This window comes from Maniola jurtina, chromosome 20, assembly GCF_905333055.1.
Source record: "Maniola jurtina chromosome 20, ilManJurt1.1, whole genome shotgun sequence".
NCBI classification, from domain to species: domain Eukaryota; kingdom Metazoa; phylum Arthropoda; class Insecta; order Lepidoptera; family Nymphalidae; genus Maniola; species Maniola jurtina.
Window position 1 is genome coordinate 2,535,536 of NC_060048.1, and position 23,750 is coordinate 2,559,285.

The following is a 23,750-nucleotide window of genomic DNA, read 5'->3' on the forward strand; positions in this document are numbered from 1 at the left end:
ATAGGTCCCTTTCATATTGCCCCACTTGGTATAGTTATCTTATGTACTTTGAAAATTGAAAATACCATTATTTGTTCATGGCCACAATTTAAATTTTTTAAATTATGTAACCACAAATTCGTGGTTTTCAGATTTATTCCTGTAGTTGTGCTATAATACCTACCTACCTGCTAAATTTCATGATTCTACGTCAACGGGAAGTACCCTGTAGGTTTTTTTGACAGACACGACGGACAGACAACAAAGTGATCAGGATCACTTTGTTGTCTATTGGGTTCCATTTTTCCTTTTGAGGCTAGGAAACCTAAAAAGCTACATTTGATTGTATACAAACAGTTAGACAACAATAATAATCGTATCAATAGACATCTGCTCAATTTCTCGTGTACCTATTGCCGTTGGTAAAATAACCCTGCCATAAAATGCGCATGCCAAATTATTTTTCAAAAAAATATTTATTTTGCAATGTTGACTTAGTAATGTGTTTAGATTTTAATTTGTTATCAATGTTTTTTATAAAGTCATGTTAGGTGTAATTATTTTGTGATAGAGTATAGTCGAAAATATGCCTTTAATTGCAATAAAGCTTTGTTAAAGAATACCTATTTGTTTTTTGTTCCTTTTCTACGATCTCTTAATCCTAATACTTAGGTACTGCCTGTTATTGGTGTGTGTGTGTGTGTATGTGTATGAGTATGCGTGCGTGCGTGTTTGTGTGTGCGTACGTGTGTGTGTAAAACCAGTTTAGTAGCTGTAGTTTCTAACAATATATGTATGGGATGTATCTTACAGAAATAATAACACAATTTTATTTTAATAAGTTTATTGGTATGAAAATACACAAAATACTTGTTAGAATAATAACAGACATGCGTTAAATACTGGAGACTTAATAGTCACTTTATCAAAAATTCAGTTAATAAAAATATAGCGATGTAAATATTATAACACAAGTTCGATAATCGATAAATTAACTTTACCCGTATTTGAAAATCTTTGTAACTAAATATACATAAGTAACTATACACAAACTCACTCTTCTCTCTTACTTTTACACAAAATATATAGTTACTTATGTAAGAAAATAAAAATTCAGAATTTTCGAAATGCTTTCTCAATCCGAAATACAAAAGTTTTTATTTCGAGTTTCTAGGTACTTAAATCATTATAAAAACTGTGTAAATATTAAAAGTATGAGTATCATCAAAACGTGTTAACACGCGTAGTATCATCGTGAGAACGCGTTAGTGCGCGTAGGTTCCGGCGAAGAGCACGATGTCGTTATGCAGGATGGCGAACAGGAAGGGGTGGTCCACCTTGAAGGGGATGGGCGCCGGGGGGCGGAAGCTTGCCGACGGGGGGACCGCTATGAAACCTGAGGAACAGAGATTATACCTTAATGGTTGGGTAGTTTCCTGGTACTACAGTTAACTCAGAACTCTGACTTTGAATGTACGTAGTGAATGATTTATCAAGCTCTATACTTAAGAGTGTAAAGTGAAGGTTAAAGACGGGAACGTCTACGAAACGAAAGATTAATAAGGTATAGTATGCGACAGGTCGACATGGCAATCGAGGTGTGAGGCGGGGGACGCCACGCGCACCCGCACGTCTACCGTGCTATCCTGGCTGTGCGGGTGTGTGGGGCGTCCCCACCCCGTTTGTCATGTCGACCCGTGAATGCGTGGAACAATCAAATTATTCGTTAGATCACCAACTTAGATCAAGGTGAGATATCTTTTGATTCGCAATCCAAGTTTTGATTTGTCTTGTTCTCTTAAAAAATAAAACGAACTTTCACATTTTGATGACGAGTTATATTAAATTACACAATACAAGAGTACTCGTGTTTTAAGTATTAGTTAGGTACCTACTCGTCATTGTAAAAGTATCATGAAAATGTGTCAGTTTGTGTAGATATCATGAGAACGCGTTAGTGCGCATAGGTTCCGGCGAAGAGCACGATGTCGTTATGCAGGATGGCGAACAGGAAGGGGTGGTCCACCTTGAAAGATATAGGCGCCGGGGGGCGGAAACTTGGCGACGGGCGGACCAATATGAGACCTGGGAAAAGATATTACTCCTTATTGGTTGGGTACCTTCCTGGTACTACTGTTAACTCATAGAACTCTGGCTTTGACTGTACCTAATTAGTGGGTGATTTATTGAGCTCTATATTTTATACTTAGTGTAAAGTGAAAGGTAAAAACGGGAACGTCTACGAAACGAAAGATTAACTAATGTTAACTAATTAACTAACTCTAACAGGAAACTATGCCTTACTTAGGTATAGTATGCGACAGGTCGACATGGCAATCGGGGTTATGAGGCGGGGCGACGCCCCGCACATTCGCACCATCCCGCACCGGGTTTCCGGTATTCCGTACCTTTCAATGCGTACTAGATACATATGTACCATCAAATAATTTACTAGATCACCGACTGTAGATCAAGGGTGAGATATATTTATTCGCAATCCGAGTATTTTAATTGGTCTTGTTCTTTTAAGAATAAAACGAATTTTCACATTTTGATGACGAGTTTTATTAAATTACACAATACAAGAGTACTCGTGTTTCAAGTATTACCTACTCGTCATTGTAAAAGTATCATGAAAATGTGTCACTTTGTGTAGATATCATGAAAACGCGTTAGTGCGCGTAGGTTCCGGTGAAGAGCACGATGTCGTTATGCAGGATGGCGAACAGGAAGGGGTGGTCCACCTTGAAGGGGATGGGCGGCGGTGGACGGGAGTTTGCCGACCCGGGGAGCATAAAGAGACCTGGGGACCAGATAAGTATGCCTTGTTAGTTGAATCACCAACTGCACACATTTCTGACGCAACTCTACCAGGAAACTATGCCTTACTTAGGTATAGTTTTCTGGTCCCTTCAAGGCGGACGCCACCCCTTATATCACACCGTTTTGCACCTATAATGACATCGTGCTTTTATCTTTTTATTTGAGGGTATGCGGAGGGTAGGTACATAAATTTGACAAAAAAAATTCATGGATTTGGAAGAGGTTTTGAGTTTTACTATGCTTATTGGCGTTTCAAATATTTTATTTTAACCATTATAAGTATCATAATGTAAACATGTCAATCCGCATAGGTACCTATCATCATAAAAATGTGACAGTGCATGTAGATATCAATATGAGAACGCGTTAGTGCGCGTAGGTTCCGGCGAAGAGCACGATGTCGTTATGCAGGATGGCGAACAGGAAGGGGTGGTCCACCTTGAAGGGGATGGGCGGCGGTGGACGGGAGTTGGACGACACGGGGACCATAATGAAACCTGAGGAACAGAGATATGCATTGTTAGTTAAACCACCAACTGCACACGTTCCTGATGTCAACTCTAACAGGAAACTATGCCTTACTTAGGTATAGTTTTCTGGTCCCTTCAAGGCGGACTCCACCTCTTATCACACCGTCTTGCACTTTTAATGACATCATACTTTTATCTTTTTATTTGAGGGTATGCGTAGGCAGATACATAAATTAGACAAAAGGAATTCACGGATTTGGAAGAGGTTTTGAGTTTTATTAGGTAAGGTATACCTACAGCCGGTGTTCCAAATATTTTATTTTTACCATTATAAGTACGTACCTATAGTGCTATTATATTATATTATGTGTTATAAGTAAGTATCATCATGAAAACTTGTCAATCTGCATAGGTACCTATCATCATGAAAATGTGTCAGTACATGTAGATATCATCATGAGAACGCGTTAGTGCGCGTAGGTTCCGGCGAAGAGCACGATGTCGTTATGCAGGATGGCGAACAGGAAGGGGTGGTCCACCTTGAAGGGGATGGGCGCCGGGGGCCGGGAGGGAAACGACTCGGGAACCAGTATGAGACCTGGGGAACAGAGATATGCATTGTTAGTTAAATCACCAACTGCACAAGTTCCTGACGCCAACTCTACCAGGACCTAACTTAGGTGTAGTTTCATTTATAAGGCATAGGTTCCCATATCGTCCAACTCCCGTCCACCAATTCATATCCCCTTCAAGATGGGCGCCACCCCTTATCGCCACTTATATTGCGATTTACGACATTGTGCTTTAATATTTTTTATTTGAGGGTAGGTATGCTTAAAGATAGGTACATACAATTAATAAAACGAATTTTCGGCTTTGGAAGAGGCTTTGAGTTTTATTATATTACAAAATACAAAAATACTTGTGTTTCAAACATTATTCATCATTATGAGTAAGTATCATCATGAAAATGTGTCATTGCGTGTAAGTATCATCATGAAAACGTGTCATTGCGTGTAAGTATCATCATGAAAATGTGTCATTGCGTGTAAGTATCATCATGAAAACGTGTCATTGCGTGTAAGTACCATCATGAAAACGTGTCATTGCGAGTAAGTTTCATGAAAACGTGTCATTGCGTGTAAGTATCATCATGAAAATATGTCATTGCGTGTAAGTATCATGAAAACGTGTGAATCCGCGTAGTATCATCATGAAAACAAGTAGATCTTCGTAGGTATTGTCGTGAATACGCGTTAGTGCGCGTAGGTTCCGGTGAACAGTACGATGTCGTTATGCAGGATGGCGAACAGGAAGGGGTGGTCCACTTTGAAGGGGATGGGCGGCGGTGGACGGGAGTTTAACGATATGGGGATCGCTACGAAACCTGGGGGAAAGAGGTACACGCCTTATTGGTTTTAGTTTCCTGGTACAGTACAGGCGTCAGTTAACGCAAAGAACTCTGACCCTGAACTTGATTTATCAAACCTATTACCTAGGTCAGTAGGTACGTACATGGTGCGATACGAAGTAAGCGCTGACGGTCGGGAGAATCTATCCTGCCGTGCATTGGTTCATCGGTCCCTATCGTCGTCTTACAGAGAGTTCCACAGAGCCCATAGGTACCTACCTACTAATATCATAAATGCCAATGTCTGTCTGTCAGCTTTTTAGATCCGTTTAACAGATTTTGACGAAAATTGGTAAGTGCAGATGTAAGTACCTATACAGCGATAGCTTGCATCCCAGGAGGTCCCACGAGTTTTTCTAAAAAAAACATCAAAAAAAAGTCGCGGTCATCTGATAATAATTCATCCACTGTCGTCCAAATCCCGCCCTCCAGCGTTATCTTGATTACCCTTCAAGGTGGACTAGACAGTTATAGACTACCAATTCCTGTTTGACATCGTGCTCTTTTTATTTGAGGGCATTATGTACCTAGCTATATAAAATAAAACGATTTTTTGTATTTCGAAGTATTTGAGTTTTATTAAATTATCAAAATACAAAAGTGTCCACGTATTTCGTTATGATCTACTTATCACTATATAAGTATCATAATGAAAACGTGTTTATGCGATCTAAGTATCATCGTGAAAACGCGTTAGTGCGCGTAGGTTCCGGTGAAGAGCACGACGTCGTTATGCAGGATGGCGAACAGAAAGGGGTGGTCCACCTTGAAGGGGATGGGCGGCGGTGGACGGGAGTTGGACGACATGGGGACCGCCACGAGACCTGGAGACATAGACATAAAGTAGATACAGTACAGTACAGTAAGTACGGACCTGAAGAGGTGCAGTGGGAGAAAGTTGGCGAATCTGGGAAGCGAAAGTCGACGTATCGACCAATCGCGTGCACCCACGCCGGCTGATCAACCAATCGCGAGCAAGCGTCACTCGCCAGGAAATCGGGTCAGTGTTCAAGTTGTTTGCCGGCACTGTAGGTACCACTTTTATAGGTCGCGGTTAAAATTCGTTTGCGCAGAAAAGCGCAACCTAACGCCGACTAGTACCGAATGTACACTGCCAATGAAATACCGGCGTTTTTGATTTTAAACCTCCCTGCTCCTTGATGATAATGATGATGATGATGAGATATGTAACAGTGGTGTAATTACCAGTGAAAGCTCCAGCGGTGGCGCCCTCCTCGTCGACCTTGACGAACGCCTCCTGCAGGCCGCGCGACACGGCCACGCCCTGCTCCTTGATGATGCCCGGCGCTGCCTCGCTGAAGATACGAGACACTCCCACCTGCAATCATGATTTCTTTTCTTTTCTTTTTCTTAAAAAAACTAAATATTAGCCATGCTAGTCATGACTAATACTCTCCTTTCCCCTCCAATTAAGCGTAAAGCTTGTGCCAAGAGTAGTTACGACAATAGTGAAACGGGTGGGGTTTGAACCGCCGACCTTTCGAAATTCAGTCCGCTCCTCAACCATTGAGCTATCGAGACTTATGATGATTTCTTTTAGCCATGTAGCTATAAAACAAGTATAAAACCTGGTTGCATTAACTAACACTCAAAGAGCATTGACATCTTTGGGAAAATACTACTGCAGACAAGCCAAAGACGCTTTCTCAGATGAAAGCACCTTATATTGTACCTATTAAAAGTAATTTTGACATTCCCTCTTTCCAAATATTTCTTAGAGAATTTGCTATGGAAAGCTCAGTTTGCAATCTCTAACCTGTTAAGAAAAGGTCACTATAAAGAAGTTTAGGTACCTTGGGCAGAAGGTCATTGAGGTTCAGTTTGGATTTGATCTCGAATTTGGGCATATCGAGGTCTATATCAGCACCCGCGGGTCCCATCTTGTACACGTCATCCAGGAGACCTCTCTGAGCGGCCTTCTCCACCACGCTTTGCAGGCCGTTCACGTCGTCGGGTAGGACTACGATCATGCGGAATTGGGACTCTTTGTAGGGCAGTTCAATCATCTATAAATAGAACGAATTTAAACCAATGATTTCTATGAACTCTAATTAGGCACTAATTATATCTAAATAAAAAAAAAATGACGGCTGAACTCACGTTAGTCGGAGTATGTCCGACTGGTTTTGAACCCTTTTTTAACAACGACAATCATGACAATAAATGGATGAGCTGTCTTCAGCGTGGAAACCGCTTTTTTAACCCCCGACCCAAAAAGAGGGGTGTTAAAAGTTTGACGTGTGTAGCTGTGTACCTATCTGTGTATCGGTGTATCTGTGTATCTGTCTGTGGCATCGTAGCTCCTAAACGAATGAACCGATTTTAATTTAGTTTTTTTTGTTTGAAAGGTGGCTTGATCGAGAGTGTTCTTAGCTATAATCGAAGAAAATCGACTCAGCCGTTTGAAAGTTATCAATTCTTTTCTAGTTTTCTTATAGAGATTTTTTAGTGTCGGGGGGTTTTTAATTTCGAGTTATAAAGACTATTTTTCTAACGTACCTTAGCTCCTAACTCCGGGCTTTCGTAGTAGAAGAGTGACTGTAGGAGGTGCATCATGGGTTTCTTGACGGAGTTAGAGCTGTCTAGGCGGAACTCCTTCTCTTTGGTCTCGCTCGCGTTGAATGGCACATGCCAGTGACCCTGGTTGGTAGAAATACAGTTAAAGTTTCAATTGTTTCTTCATACTTCGGTGGCTTATTTTAGAAGTAGGTACTGTGTGATATGGCCATTGGCCATGTAAGAGGGAAGGTGGTTTGAAGGATTGTAGGTAGGTTACAGACAAAACTCATATCCGGTAAAAAATACTTTAAAGGCCGATTCACACCAATTGCGTACACGTGTGACACGTGCGTAGTGATGTCCGTAAACCTCTAACGCACTAGGTTACGCATACGTCCACGCTTTACGCAAGCGGTGTGCCACGTTTCATACAGTTCCATACATTACAACGCAATGGTACGCGCTACGTCTACGCTTACGCAGCCTGTGTGAGCGGGCTATCAAGTTTAAAGAAGTGCAAAAAGCAGTCAAAAGTACTTTTGACAGGTAGGTACCTAGTTTTGCTTGAAATTCCGGTCAAAATTCGTCGCTAGATGAAACCTCTATCTATTAAACTAGATTTAGTACGAGATTAATGTAGGAAGATAATAATTTTATAGTTTTCCAGATTAATCCAGATTAAGGTTGAAGAGATTTTCTCACCTGGAAGAAGATGACGTTCAAGAGAGCGGCCGCTGCCTGTGGGTCGATGTCGTCTTCGGAAACTGGCGACGAGATCTTTCCGTTCGTATTACTTGCGGACTGCAATCATACAATTAAATTCGTTATGAAGCTGGTATGAGCCTATGAAACCCTAGTATTCTGGTAGTTAGAAAGCATAAGCCCAGGATTCCCCGCCACTTTCCCAAGCCAAGTTCCCAAACTTTACAATGCTGTATTGTCAAGATTGATATAGATAGATTCTTGACAATACCTACAGCATTGTAAAGTCAAAATCTCCTGAGGATGCTCCGGTGTCGGGGCGAAACGTACGTCGAGAGTAGTGGAAAAGTCTTGTATGGTGTTGCATGTGACTGGTCGTGGCAGTGCTTGCTTGGGAACTTGGCTTTATTGCTTGGTTGGGGAGGTAAGCGGTGCTTAGCTTGTAACTGCATGTTTGACCATACAGAATTTTTCTGTTGGCGGATTATAGCAAAATAATTTTAACTGTTTCTTGCTAAACATGAACTTCCGCAAAGTAACGCCTGATTCTATCCAATATAGTGAAGTATGATTTGTACTTCAGAGTATGTATGACATATGGAATCTTATCAATGGATTTGTAATTTGTCGGATTACAAGGTACTCTTTTGTAAAAAAATCCGGACTATAGGGGGTCTTAGGCAGTACTCTATAATCCGATCCACTGTATGTATATAACTTAATTTTTTCTATGAAGGAGACCAACTAAGTATAAGTACGCGATAAGTCGAAATGGCAATCGGGATATGAGGTGGGAAGACGCCCCGCACACCCGCACGTCACCCGCGCTATCCCACACCGATTGCCATCTCGACCTGTCGCGAACTATAGGTATGGATTCTGGGTAGATAGGTAACTATATTAGTAAGTAGGTAGCATAGACGTATAGGTAGGTAGGTATAGCCAGTATTCGTGTATATACAAATCGGTGCAGTACCCCTCTTGCTTTCAAATAGATAGGTATTTACTTCAATTTTTTTAAATCTCTGGGTATTTCCACAATATTATTATACCTAATAAATTAAATTTTTAAAACAAGAGTGAATACTTAGGCACCTTCTAGGTAAACGCGTCCCATCTTAGACCACATCATCACTTTCCATCAGGTGTGATTGTGGTCAAGCGCTTACCTATAGTGAATAAAAAAAAAAAAAAATTGATATCTAAGAATAAGAATAAAAGTCTAATTTCTTATCAGTCTCCTAACCTTTTGAAACTGCAGAGGATTTGTATGGAGTGATAATTTAATTTGTTTATACATACATACCTACATACCTACTTAGATATTAGTTACACGTGGAAGTTCATCAGTTAGTAACTGTACCTACCTACTAGGTACATAATATATAGTTTTTTTGGTTTAACCTACATTTGATCTGATGTTTTTAATATTACCACAACAAAATTTCTTATCTTAGTTTTAATTGCTACCTACTCTTACTTTAATCATCTTAATAAGTAGTAGCTATGTAATTAATAAATAATACAACTGAATCAAGCATTAGCTGATAATAATTAAAAAAACACATTAAAATTACATTAATTTTACAATTTATAGGTACTTACCTACAATTACATTTTGAGTCACCAACCAATCTTACAATGCTATATAGGTACCTGCCAAATTTCATGACTCTAGGTTTATGGGAAGTACCCTATAGGGTTTGATTCCCTTATCTTGGCAGACAGACAGACAATGAAGTGATTTTATAAGGGTACCTTTTGAGATGCGGAACCCGAAAAAAAAAAGACTCACCCATTTACACATAGTTGATGGATACGCCAGCGCGGCGTGCTTGAATTCCTTCCACACAGTCTTATTTCCTGTCACACCCTGCACGTTGATCGTGCAGGGTGTGACAGGAAATAAGACTCACCCATTGGTTCATAGCATCTGCAGCAAGCTTCGTGTTCTCAAAGCTGATATTCTCCATGTCACTACGGTACGCCGACGCGGCGTGAATGGGTCGAGCAGAGTGTAACAAAAGTGACATGAAATAAGACTCACCCATTTACACATAGTTGATGGATACGCCAGCGCGGCGTGCTTGAATTCCTTCCACACAGTCTTATTTCCTGTCACACCCTGCACGTTGATCGTGCAGGGTGTGACAGGAAATAAGACTCACCCATTGGTTCATAGCATCTGCAGCAAGCTTATATTCTCAAAGTTGAAGTTCTTCACGTCAACACAGTACGCCAGCGCGGGGTGCTTGAATTGATCGAGCAGGGTGTGACAGGAAATAAGACTCACCCATTGGTTCATAGCATCTGCAGCCAGCTTCGTGTTCTCAAAGTTGATGGCCTCCACATCGCTGCGGTACGCTGAAGCGGCTAGCTTGAACTGGTCGCGCAGAGTGTACTTGTCCGAGACGAACACCTTGTTGGCCACGGTCAGGTAGCTGCGGTCCATGGACGCGTAGCGTTGGCTGAGGGACTCGTACGAGGCTTCCAGCTGTGGATTCAACAGATATTGCTAGAATATGGGAAGTGAGTCGCAAATACCACTCAGTTTCTAGAATACACTATAGGTTTCCATAACTGTATCTAGTGCTGCCTATCGATAATCTAACATCGATAGACTATTGATCGTGTAAAACTATCGACACTATGATAATGTCGATTGTTTCTTGGCACAAGTACCACACAAACTCTCTCCTGTAGCATCCGATACCCCATGTTCTTGACGCGGATTTTATCGCTGTTTCAGTGGGTGGGAGCCATCAGCCAGTAGGTAAGTCTTTGCACATCTGCGTTGCAAATGCGTTTCCCAAAGGCTGTTTTATTGATAAGTAATCATTTTTAATGATTTTGTAAGACGGTTTTTTAATAAAAATAATTTAATCGCCATCTGTATAGCGGTTAAACCGCGGTTTACACTTGAGGTTCTACCTACCTGTCTAACCGCATCCCTGCAATTTTTCAATACAAATACAGCTGCATACATATTAATATTATATCCATTATCAACCATCACAGGTAGGTTTACTAATAGTTATGGTTCTCATTATCTTAATAGCTTAGTCGATTTCGAGTTTTTGTTACGTATTTACTTACCTACATAATAAACATTTAGGAATTTACCACAGGTTCGGATTTAATTACCAATTTCGCAGTATTCCCTAATGTAGACTCTATTGAGCTCTAGCAATGGGTGACGTAGAGCGACAGAAGTGTCAAGATCGAGTGGAGTTACCTGTTTATAGTCTGCAGCTCCGAGGTAGCGCACGATTTCATCCCTGTTCTCGCCCTCAGCTCCAGACGAGTAGAGCGCCAGAAGTGTCAGGATACCGAGTGGAGACGACACTATGCTCTTGTCTGCCGCGGAGTTGTACGTTTCCTGTTGGTCAAAAAAGATCGGTGTAACATTCATCTATATACATGTAGAAAAGTGGTGTCTGTACAATGGAAATATACAAAAAAAAGTAGCAGGGGTTGTTATTATATCGATGCCGAACCCGAAATTGTAATTAATATTTTTTTTGTCTGTTTGTCTGTTTGTCTGTGTGTTTGTGCACGCTAATATCAGAAACGGCTTATTCGATTTAGATACGGTTTTCACTAATATATTGTAGTAAGCTTCACTTAACATTTAGTGTTTATTTCATGTCAATCGGTTCATAAATAAAAAAGTTATGTCAATTTAAAGAAACACGGCGAACATTTTTAACGTACAGAGTACGTACTACACGCCTCGCGCCTGATATGCTGCCCGAAAAGTAACTATTCCACGCGAACGAAGTCGCGGGCACAGCTAGTCTATACATATAATAAAATTGTAGAAAAGTGGTGTCTGTACAATGGAAATATATAAAAAAAAAGTAGCAGGGGTTGTTATTATATCGATGCCGAACCCGAAATTGTAATTAATTTTTTTTTGTGTTTGTCTGTTTGTCTGTTTGTCTGTGTGTTTGTGCACGCTAATCTCAGAAACGGCTTATTCGATTAAGATACGGTTTTCACTAATATATTGTAGTAAGCTTCACTTAGGATTTAGTGTTTATTTCATGTCAATCGGTTCATAAATAAAAAAGTTATGTCAATTTAAAGAATCACGGCGCCTCGCGCCTGAGCGTCCGTGGCTATATAAAGCGCGAAAAGTCACTATTCCACGCGAACGAAGTCGCGGGCACAGCTAGTAAATAAATAAATCGTGAGAATAATCGATGTGCGGATTTGGCATAATAAGCCAAACGAAGGTACCCATCTTTTCAAATTGCCAGACATAATATGTACCTACTAGGTACTTTAGTGAAAATAATCCTTACTAAGTTGTTTCTGAGTAGGGATTGTGTAATCAAACAGACAAACTAGTCGGAGCGGCTTTGTTTTTTTTTATAAGTAATAAATATAATTAATTATAGGTATATATAGTATCTAGTAATAGGAAATGATTTTAGGTAGATGATTTCATACTAACGCGTTTTCCTGTTTTCAAGTCAGTAACTATCGATAATTTTATGGCTGGTTGCTTTTTATGATAAATAAAAAACCCCAGCTAAGTGCGAGTCAGACTCGCGCATCGAAGGTTCCGTACTCGGGTATTTCATTTTTTTTCATAATAGTTTTTGATTTAACGAGCAAAATGTCGAAAACAATAGGTACCCGAGTACGGAACCCTCGGTGCGCGAGTCTTACTCGCACTTGGCCGGGTTTTTTAGGGTTCCGTACCTCAAAAGGAAAAACGCAACCCTTATAGGATCATTTTGTTGTCTGTCTGTCTGTCTGTCTGGGTAGGTAGGTAGGTCTTCTAGCTTCCATTCCATTCTATCAGCCTGTATGCGTCCTCAGCTGGACATAGGCCTTTTCAAAAGCGCGCCACTAAACACGGTCCTTCGCCTTCCTCATCCAACCGCTCCCCACCACCTTCATCTCCAGCGGGCTGGAAGTCGTCCCACACTACGCTTACTGATACGAGATCGCCACTCCAGAACACGTCTGCCTCATCGGCCGTCGGTTTTACGATAAACATGACCTGCCTATTGCCAATCCTTTGCCATTCAGCTTGCTAATCCTTTGATAGCTTACCTTGAGGAATTTCATAGACGCGATGTCAACTGAGTCGCCGAGGGCAGACCTGGTGTAGGACGGGAAGGTGAAGTCGCCAAATTGGGAGTGTGCTACTCCGGCCATGGTGGCTGCAAAAAAATAACAGGTCATGCGCGTGTCAGAAGTACAGAACTATTCGTGTGGCAATCCGACTCGCACTTGGCTGGTTTTTAGGGTTTCGTACCTTATAAGATCACTTTGTTATCTGTCTGTCTGTCGTGGCTGTCAAGAAAATCTATAGGGTACTTCTTATAGCACAGGTAGGGTAGGTCTTATAGCACAAGTAATGGAAAAATTCGAAAATCGAAAAAAAATATGTTTCAATTATTTTCAAAGTAAGATAACTATACCAAGTGAGGTATCATTTGAAAGGGCTTTATCTCTATATTCTAAAACAGATTTTTATTTATTTTTATGCATAACTAATAGATTTCGATTTATCTTGCAAAATGTCGAAAAAATACCCAAGGACGGAACCCTCGGAACGATTCTGAATCTCACTTGGCCGGTTTTTTAAAATAACTTACTGATTTAAAAAATCGGCCAAGTGCGAGCCCAACTCGCACACGAAGACTTCTATCGCACGAGAAATAACAGTTTTTAATTGTTTAGGGTACCGTACCCAAAGGGTAAAAACGGAGCCCTATTAATATCACTCAGACAGACAGACAGACAGACGGACGGACAGATGTCCATCCGTCTGCCCGCGTGTCACAGCACAGGTCTCTAAATCGTAAACTAAATGAGACACAAATCTGAAATTTTGGTAGGTAGGTATTTGGTGTGTTTGACCCAAAACCAAATATTGAATCAGAAATTACCAAACCAAATATTGAATTAGAAATTCAATATTTGGTTAATAGACAGATTGACAGACAACCAAGTGATCCCATAGTATAAAGGTTCTGTTTTTCCTTTTGAGGTACGAAACCCTAAAAATCACACCGCTCCCTTGCAGCGTGATTGTAGGACAAACCGACAAACAAACACACTTTCACATTTATAATACCAATGATGTTTCCTAGGTATTATTTATACTAGTTTTGCGATACCAAGATAATTAGGTAATATTAAGAAAACTTTAACTTACCCATCAAAACCAGAATTATTGTCCCCATGTTGCTCACCCGAATGTCCAAATCGAACTGGCAGATAAACTTGAGAAGCGCTCTTAAAATATCGGTTTATTTTTATTTGTTTTAATTTTATTGATGACCGTAGATAAGAAATTGTACATAAGTGGTTAGCTAGTTAGGTAAATCTGTCTACACAAAGGTTAATAATAATTATTCGATTAGATTCCATTTAATATTTTACTTATATGTAATACCTAGGTACCTAGGTACTTACCTATACCTAGGCTCAGAATACGTAATGCCATAGGTATGTGCAAGTGACAATCCGCACTTGGCCAACGTGGTAAACTATGAACCTACATAACAGGGCTCTCTCCGTCACTCGTTTCATACAATCGTAGTTCCAATTTCATTTGAATAGAATAGAATAGATTTTTATTCAAATAAACTTTTACAAGTGCTTTTGAATCGTCAAATAATTTACCACTGGTTCGGAATGCCGTTCCTACCGAGAAGAACCAGCAAGAAACTCGGCGGTTGCTCTTTTCAATTGTGCAATTTACAATAATATTCTATACTATACAAGCAATTGCAGACCCGCGCATTGCTGGAGCGAGTCAAATCCATGCTTTTTTATCATTTACATAATCTTCGATTGTGTAATATGCTTTTGCCAGGAGCATACTTTTAATGGATTTTTTAAACTTTGGTAAAGGCAAGTCTAATATTGACTGTGGAATTTTATTATAAAATATTACACTCATTCCCACAAATGACTTTCCCACTTTTCTGAGGCGGAGCGTAGGAGTTGCGAGCTTATTACGATTTCTAGTTGGCCTGTCATGGAAATCACCGATTTTTTTGTAGCTGAGGATGTTTTGTCGTACAAAAATTATATTATTGTAAATGTATTGAGAAGCTACTGTAAGACTACTGTACTATTTCCTTAAATTTCTCTCGTAGGGAATCGCGCGGTTTTAAATTATAAATTGCGCGTATTGCCCTTTTTTGTAAAACGAAAATTTTTCCAATATCTGCCGCTTTACCCCATAGCAAGATTCCGTAAGACATAATACTGTGAAAATAGGCAAAATATACAATTTTTGCAGTTTCCACGTCAGTTATCTGTCGAATCTTTCTAACAGCGTAAGCAGCAGAGCTGAGTTTGCCAGCAAGTGTTGATATATGGGCGTTCCATTGAAGCTTTGCATCTAAAGTTATCCCCAGGAACACGGTGGTCTCCTCTACTTTCAACATATCATTATTTATCATTAATTTTATGTTATTTGTCGTCTTGGTATTGGGCAGTGCGAATTCGACACACTTGGTTTTCTTTGCATTTAAAAGCAAATTGTTAACAGTAAACCAGTGAGTGACCTGCGATATGGCTCTATTTACATCGTCATAATTATTCTCATTTCTATCTAATTTAAAAATCAAAGACGTATCATCAGCAAATAGTACAATATCGCAAGTATTTTGGACAAAATATGGTAGATCGTTTATATATACCAAGAACATGAAGGGACCTAGGATAGAGCCTTGAGGAACACCCATTAATGAGGCTGATCCGGATGACTTCACATCATTTACACATACTGTTTGTATACGATCACTGAGTTATGACGCAATAAGACTAAGCGCAGTGTCTTTGACTCCATAATAGCTCAATTTAGCTAAGAGAGTCTCGTGCTCAACGCAGTCGAATGCTTTAGACAAATCACAGAAAATTCCAACGGCATTCTGTGAGTGATTTGAATATTAAGCAACCAAAGTCCATGAAATTTTGCAGACATATTCTAGAAACTAATATCCATGTCTGTGGTTTTCCAGATTTCTGTTAAAATATTCGGTTTAAAAGTTACGCGGTCTTAAAAATTTTCATACAAATCTTTGAGCCCCTGTAATTTTAAAACTACATATTTTTAGAAAAATCTAAAACACCACAGACACAGATATTATTTTCTAGAATATGTCTGCAAAACATGGACTTTGGTTGCTTAATATTCAAATGAAATAGGAACTACGATTGTATGAAACGAGTGACGGAGAGAGCCCTCTTAACTATACAATATGTAAATGTGTACGTGGGCCATCCGACTTCAAGGGCCAAGAGGCGCAAATATGAAAACCTCGATGCGAGCTTCATATTTGTGCCTTTTAGCGTGGAGACTTTGGGGCCGTGGGGCCCGGTGGCTCGTGTGCTCTTTTTGGGAAATTTTGAAAAGGGTTATCGAGTCAACCGGGGACCTGAGAGCTGGCTACCTTGGGCAAATAAATAGTTTGGCCATCCAAAGGGGCGATGCTGCCAGCATCTTTGGTAGGTACAATGCCTCGCTGCGGTGGTCTCGATGAGGTTTCAGATTTAATTTAATATTTTTTTTGCAGTATTAGTTTAGATTCAAGTTTATTTTATAGAATTTTCAATAATGATTGGTTATTTAAGTATACCTAATGTGTAACCATCGGGTTGCAATCATTTACAGAGTGAAGAAATTATTATTATTAATAATACAAACTTGATCAGATGCACGGGGACGAGACAGGTTGTTACCCTGTTTTTATAAGCGAGCCGCGCGGTACCAGTTTAGAGTTCTTTGACTTTTGTCTAAGATCATGTTACGGCTAATAAGAAAACAGGTCCTACCTACACAATTAAAGTATTTTTTAAATTATCCGGTATGTGTTGTATAATAATAGCTCATAATATACTAATACTAAGTAGTTAATATTATAAAATATGCGAAAGTGTTTCTGTTGGTCTGCTAGCTTTTCGTGGCCCATCCGTTTAACAGATTTCGACGAAAAGTACATAGTATAGACTTTATTACTAACTAAAGGCATGTTCCCGTGATAATAAACTGGATAGATTCCCGTTCGCACCGTTCGGGCACCGTGCTTTAAAAAGTAGGTGGCTAGGTCATGATGGTATAAGTACCTTATAGGAATCTCGAATAAGACGCTTCCTAGATCGTCGCCGCGTCGGTCATCCGTCTAGAATCTAGATGAAAGAAATCCAACCACATCACACTGCATTTAGTGTGTGTGCAATACCTACAGCATGCTTACAGTTGATTCTTAACACAGCAGATTCCTCTAATGTATGTAATGTTTCCTCTAAGGTACAAAGCGAAGCAGTCACTCCTCTGTCTATCCTCTCACCATAATCTAAAATAGTACCTAACTACCCTCTTTACTTTGTTTGTCAATAAACCTTTCTTTACCCAAACGGTGTGAAAGAGACCTATAGGTACTTATATTTCCTACCATAGTACCTAAATAAAGAAGGATATTTCATATTTATATAAAAAAGCACTCACATTATTACAAGCTCTACAATCTTTGCTGATTCTCTGTTAATTACAATTTTACAGTTAAATTGTTTCACTTTCACTTTAATCAAAGCACTTTCATCATTGGACATCCCTAGTTTGTTTTGATGGATCACAGAGTGATGACTGATAAATTTTGACTTTTGGCAAATTTGACAATTGACATTTATTATAACCTAACTTTTGGTCATAATAATTCTCCAATTTTCATTAATTCTATTTTGAAAACTTTGGAGTTTAGTGTAGGTATTATAAATAAAGTTTAAAAGCTTTATGAAAAGAATGACTGCATTTAGAAAATATATCGGTAAGGGCCTGTTACGAATCGTAATACGGCGGCACACGAATCTTTTTTTCAACCAAATACCTAACATGCACCTATCTAGATATTTTTTAATGATTTTTTATAGATATCGGCGCAAACCTCACAGATGAGATGTACCAAGGTGTGTACCATGGTTCTAGGAAGCATGAGCCAGATTTGGACAAGGTTTTAAAGCGTAGTTGGGCTGCTGGTTTGGACAAAATGATAATAACTGGTGGCAGTCTGGTAGACAGCAAGAAGGCTATAGAACTTGCGAAGACAAATTGTAAGCATTTTTTCCTGTACTATAACAAACTGGCTGGTTTAGTGAGAATCTCTGTGTGCAGGATGCAAGCTTTTTCTGTACCTATCAAATAAGGAAAAGGTAACAGAGAGAAACTAATTTTGTAATAAGTATTAATAGGTACCTATGCATAACAATATTTAGCATAGTGTTCTATGTATCTGTTGTTTCTCTTGAGTCTTTGTTGCTTGAAAGATTTGGATTCAGGTTTTTAAACTTCCTGAGAAAACTCTTTGATTTTCCGGGATACAAAGTAACCTAAGTCCATCACTGGAATCGAAGCTGTAATTTTTGCAAAAATTGATTAAATGGATGGGCTGTGAAACTGGTAACAGACAAGACAATTTTGCAATTATTAGTGTACTTAAATAAAATTTAGTTGATGTTAGTACAAGCTGTTAGTGCATGAAGCTACAAGATTTTGATATTTTTTTTTTCAAATTTTATTAAAATATCAAGACCCGACTATAATTTTCAGCTCAATTATTTTCTACCGTAGGATGTCATCCAACACGTTGCAGTGAGTTTGTGGACAACCCTGATGCTTATCTCAAAAGCCTGAAGGAAATGATTGAGGAAAATAGAGACAAAGTTGTAGCTATTGGAGAGTGCGGGCTGGACTATGAGAGGTTACACTTTTGTGAGAAAGATATACAGCTGAAGTAAGTTAATGAATTGGCTGTTCTAAAACTTCAAAATATAAAAAAATAGAGTAAAGCATAGGGCTTACTTAGGGGCTTTGAGATTTTGGGGTTTCAGTCAGTGGCGTGCAGATGGTAGAAGTGTAAAAGCACTGCTTACCTTAGGTGAAATAGCACAATGTTCATTTTTCAATATTAGGTACTAGTTGTGTGCAAGTCATAGTGACATAAAAAAGGAACTAATGCCTACCCTGGCTGAGGACCCTATGCACACCACTGGTTTCAGTCTACCCTGTGACTTGTTAACCTGTTTGTAATGTGGATGAAAATCCACATATGTTTACATCAATATAGGATCTGATTGTAGAGTTGAATGTTTGAAGACCTCCTCAATTGATATCATTTTCTTCCAGATTCTTTGAATTCCAATTGCAACTAAGCAGTGAATACAACCTACCTTTATTCCTGCACTGTCGGGCTGCAGCTGATGATTTAGTTGACATCCTGAGCAGGAATAAGCACCACATAGCAGGTGGAGTGGTGCATTCCTTTGACGGTACTCAGGACGCTCTGGACAAAATCCTAGCACTTGGATTGTATATTGGAATAAATGGATGGTACGTTGGAATTTTTTTTTGTACTTGGTTTTGGGCAATATGAGCTCTGGGAGAAAACGTATAGTAAGCCTGAGGTATACGAAAGTTTCACTGAAGGACCAATACCATGGCATCACAGACACCCAGCCCATACTGCCAGTCTTCGCATGGGTCACCCCATCCCCATCCTAATAGATCGATAAATCACACTTCGTAGGTCCAAGATCAGAACTCAGAAAAGTATAATTTAAGTGCCACCAACTGAAAATCACACTATCACACTAATATTATAAAGGTGACAGTTTGTATGTGTGTGTGTGTGTGTGTATGTTTGTCACTCTTTCACGCAATAACTACTGAATGGATTTGGCTGAAAGGAATGGAGATAGATAATATCCTGGATTAGCACATAGGCTACTTTTATCCCGGAAAATCAAAGAGTTCCTACGGGATTTTAAAAACTGAAATCCACGCGGGCGAAGCCGCGGGCATCTTCTAGTGTCTTATAAGTTAAAAAACTCCAAAGATTTTTTTTTAAATATTTCAGTTCACTAAGAACAAAGGAGAATTTAGAGGTAGCATCCAAGATACCACAGGATAGACTAATGATAGAGACAGACTGTCCATGGTGTGAAGTGAAGCCTACTCACCCGGGATACTCGCATGTCATCACCAAATTCCCCTCTGTCAAGAAGGAAAAGTACTCTGTGGAATCCGATAGTCAAGTGAAGGGACGGAATGAACCTGTGAATATTGTGTAAGTATGAAAAATGCATTTCCTTAATATTTTAGGGGAAGGAACCCTCATAGGATTACTTCTCTGTCTGTCAAGACTCATCAAGGAAATCAAAACTGTATGGTATTTCTCGTTCACCTAGGATTATAGGCAGGTAGCCTTATCTTATAGTACAAGTAAAGGGAAAAATCCGAAAACGTTAATTTTTGGGAACATCACAAATCACACTAATATCCTAAATTTAGTACAGGGTTAGCTTATATTCCGGGGACGGGATAAAAGTAGCCTATGTGGCTACTTTTATCCCGGAAAATCAAACAGTTCCCACGGGATCTATAGATATCTAAATCCACGCGGACGAAGTCGCGGGCATCCTCTAGTTATGAATAAAGGCGAAAGTTTGTGTGTCTTTGTGTAGGTTTGTTACTCCTTCACGTAAAAACCACTTAAGGGCTGAAATTCGGAATGGAGATACATAATATATTGGATTAGCACATAGGCTACTTTTCATTCCGGAAAATCAAAGAGTTCCCACGGGATTTCGAAAAACTTAAATCCACGCAGACGAAGTCGCGGGCGTCAGCTAGTAAATTATAAAGTATTATTTCTAGTACGATGTTACAGAACCCTTCCTATGCGAGCCCGCTTCTGGCCGGGATCTTAGGTATTTACTGTGTTTGGTTGCAATAGAACTTTTATACTCACTACTTTACACCTGTGTGCACACTTAGACCTTATTATTTTCATTTCTTTACAGGCAAGTTTTGGAGATACTAGCAGCCATTAGGAAAGAAAATATCGGTGAACTAGCTGAAGCCATTTATAATAATACCAACAAATTGTTCTTTAGTAATAAGTGAAGTTGAAAATAAAATATTTATGATTTAACTTAGGCCTTTCCTTCGTCTAGACCTCTAACAATAGCATCTTGAAAGAAACCCCAAATTGCTAAAAATCTCTGCTATGGAGCAGTAGCGTAGCTACGTAACCGAGGGCTCTGGGGCAAAACAAAAAATGGGGGCCCACTGCTATCTAAGCTGGTTAGGTTTTATCAAGTAAAAACATTAAATATACAAATACTTTAAAAATGCTAAGCTACTTTACGAGTATCATCAACACACAAAAAGAATTTAGGGGAATTTCCGAGGTTTTTTCCTCGTCTGGCAATTCCCTAGGTATAACTTTGTCGGATATCTCTCAACTGAGTTGCCATGATTAAAATCGGGTTGCAACCTGTAATATTTATTTTGAAAATGGGAATTTTCAAAAGTTCAGTTCGATTGAGATTTTCTGGTAAGGATTCGACGGCCCTGGGGCACAGCCCCTAGGTAGCTTCGCCACTGCTATGGAGTTATCAGCCACTGGACGCCGTTTTAAGAGATCTATGGCAGAAACACATTTGCAATATTCTTAATCAATAGATACATTTATTTACTTAAATCAAATCTAATGTATTTTTATGCTAGAAAGAATACAATACAAGAATCTACCCTACGCTAATTGCTGGTTTAGAAGTAGCGTGATCTTTTAAAAATGTGTTTCTGACCTTAAGGTGATAATCTATTCATTCAGAGTGAATGTTGGTTCACTCGAGTTCGCAACCAACAGGTCGACATGGCAATCAGGGTATGAGGCGGGGAGACGCCCCGCACACCCGCGCTATCCCGCACCGGGTTAGCGCGGGGGGTGGGGGGGCGTGACGTCCCCACTCCGATTGCCATGTCGACCTGCCGCGAACTATAGTTTTGTTTGTCATTTTGATTCAGTTTGTATTCAGATGATTCATTTCAAGTAAAAGATGCTGAATGAAAGTCTAAAAAGAGCAAAAAACGAACCATCTGATATCATCATAGGGATATATAAGATAAGTAAAGAGTATTAGAAATAAAAAACTTTAAATAAAGAAATTCATTCATCTTTAATTTCAATACGACACGGCGACGACGATAATACGACATTGATTAAATTGACTGCGTTACACAAAAAAAAATCTCAATAATTTATGACCCGTTTACATTCGACATCCAGTAAGTTCATTCCGAAGATCATCTGTCTGACGCCACAGGCACAATATTACCTACTGTGTTGAAGTAGCGAGCAGGAAAATCTACTAATGTGCGCATTGACGCAGTTTTAAAAGGCATTTAAACACAGGTATGCATGCAGACACCCATTCTTTAGCGTGTTAGCTAAGTATGTGGTTTGGATCTAACAGTAAAGCAAATATGAGTCTCCTGAAAACTTATGATTGTCCACATAGCGGAATTTGCATGCGCAGTGGTGACATTAACATCGTTTTGGCAACATTTGAGGCGCTTTCTGATTGGTCAATCGTTGCGTTAAGTTGCGTTGAAATGTAATACACACAACACAGTCTGTAATGTGTCTGTGGGTTTATTCCATATAGGCTGTTTAGGTTGGTAATTGGATTTTCCATTGGAATGACACTGGTTAGGATGTCTAGAAGATTCCAGTTGCTCTAAATCGAACAGTTCGCTACCAGAAATTATAATAAATCCTTGTAAATTTTTTTTTTGGTAGCTCAGAGCTGTCAGATTACTGGAGTGCTACAGTTAGTAATTGAACAATGTAAATCGGCCATTACAGATTATAAAATGTACACATAAATATGGAGGAATTCCTTTCGAATGTGATGTAAAGAAATGTTAAGAGACTACTATAATAGTGTTATTTTTAACCGACTTCGAAAAAATGAGGAAGTTCTCAATTCGTCGGAACCTTTTTTATCATGTAATACGTCGTATTTTCATCACCACCCTGTACATTTAACATTAAAAACACACATAAATACACTACAAAACTTATATTAACATTTCATCTCACATTTCAAAAGGTATTTTCTATTTGATTACAGAAAATAAAATTTCAATGTTAGTAAATTTTAATTTGTTTCTCGATTTAAAATTATTTTAAATGCTCTCAGGGAATGTTTTTTTTTTTACAAAATACTGATTAATGAATGTCATAATAATTATATTGTCATGATAATATTTAATAAATAACCTTGAAAATGATATGAAACATTGCTTTATGACCAATTAATGTTTTTCTTTGTAATTGAAATCCAAAATACGCGTGATAGTGGATTTTAGTCAATTGACAAGATTTTTCAAAATACTACTTTTTACCATTAGGGTGAGACCACACGAGCGTAATTTGTGCGTTGACTTGCGTTTCTTAAGTTGTGTAAATAATGTTGCGTTCAGTTTAATATTACTGTTCAGTTTGTGCCTCATTCATAGATTACGAGACAGAAATTGCGCTGCGGAAATAACGCTTGTCTGGCCTCAGCCTTATGGTGCAACAAATAACTCTTCACTTCATCCTGTCTTTAAGGCAAAATATAAACAAGGGTTAATAAGAAACCCCTGAAAATTAAATATAATTCGAGAGAACAAAATATAGGAAAGAGAGAACTAGAGAAATAATATTTTAAGAAAGAAGAAATTGAAATTATGGTGATAAATAATTCATGAAACATCAAAAAAATGTTAAGAAATAATTACAATTAAATTATTATTTAATATTATTATTATTATATTCATGATTCATTTTATTTCATTCATTCATTTCATGTGATGTTATTTTATTCTTCAATTAAGTGGATCATGCACATATAAATAACACATTTACATTCAATTAATGTGAGATAGATAAATAATTGCAGTAATTAACCGCTTAGGGCGACGATAGATGAACGTGTCCAACAAAATTAGCACCGTTTTACTATAGTCACGTCTCAAATTG

General features: G+C 38.9%; 2 protein-coding genes across 11 annotated transcripts; one reads left to right on the forward strand and one right to left on the reverse strand.

Moving 5' to 3' along the window:
* Nucleotides 1–1,244: 1,244 nt before the first annotated feature.
* LOC123875741 (antichymotrypsin-1-like) lies at nucleotides 1,245–17,511 on the reverse strand. Of its 10 annotated transcripts, none has more exons than XM_045921765.1 (11): nucleotides 17,390–17,508; nucleotides 14,084–14,163; nucleotides 12,973–13,082; nucleotides 11,141–11,284; nucleotides 10,199–10,399; nucleotides 7,906–8,004; nucleotides 7,204–7,344; nucleotides 6,498–6,710; nucleotides 5,890–6,022; nucleotides 3,694–3,870; nucleotides 1,258–1,377 (listed from the first exon to the last, which is right to left on the reverse strand). In XM_045921765.1, the coding sequence occupies exons 1-10, from the start codon at nucleotides 17,491–17,493 to the stop codon at nucleotides 3,740–3,742; spliced, it is 1,356 nt and encodes a 451-aa protein (XP_045777721.1). In that variant the 5' UTR covers nucleotides 17,494–17,508; the 3' UTR covers nucleotides 1,258–1,377; nucleotides 3,694–3,739. The 10 variants fall into 10 exon arrangements, with proteins under 10 accessions (XP_045777716.1, XP_045777721.1, XP_045777722.1 ...); XM_045921766.1 differs by lacking the exons at nucleotides 1,258–1,377; nucleotides 3,694–3,870 and adding exons at nucleotides 1,919–2,005; nucleotides 4,601–4,659; XM_045921760.1 differs by lacking the exon at nucleotides 3,694–3,870 and having other exon boundaries at nucleotides 1,245–1,375.
* A 45-nt stretch (nucleotides 17,512–17,556) lies between these two features.
* Nucleotides 17,557–20,870, forward strand: LOC123875753 (putative deoxyribonuclease TATDN1). The gene is made up of 6 exons (XM_045921789.1): nucleotides 17,557–17,708; nucleotides 17,812–17,991; nucleotides 18,488–18,671; nucleotides 19,064–19,267; nucleotides 19,794–20,003; nucleotides 20,740–20,870. Exons 1-6 carry the CDS (start codon nucleotides 17,675–17,677, stop codon nucleotides 20,840–20,842), a joined length of 915 nt encoding a protein of 304 aa, XP_045777745.1. The 5' UTR covers nucleotides 17,557–17,674; the 3' UTR covers nucleotides 20,843–20,870.
* The last annotated feature ends 2,880 nt before the right edge of the window (nucleotides 20,871–23,750 follow it).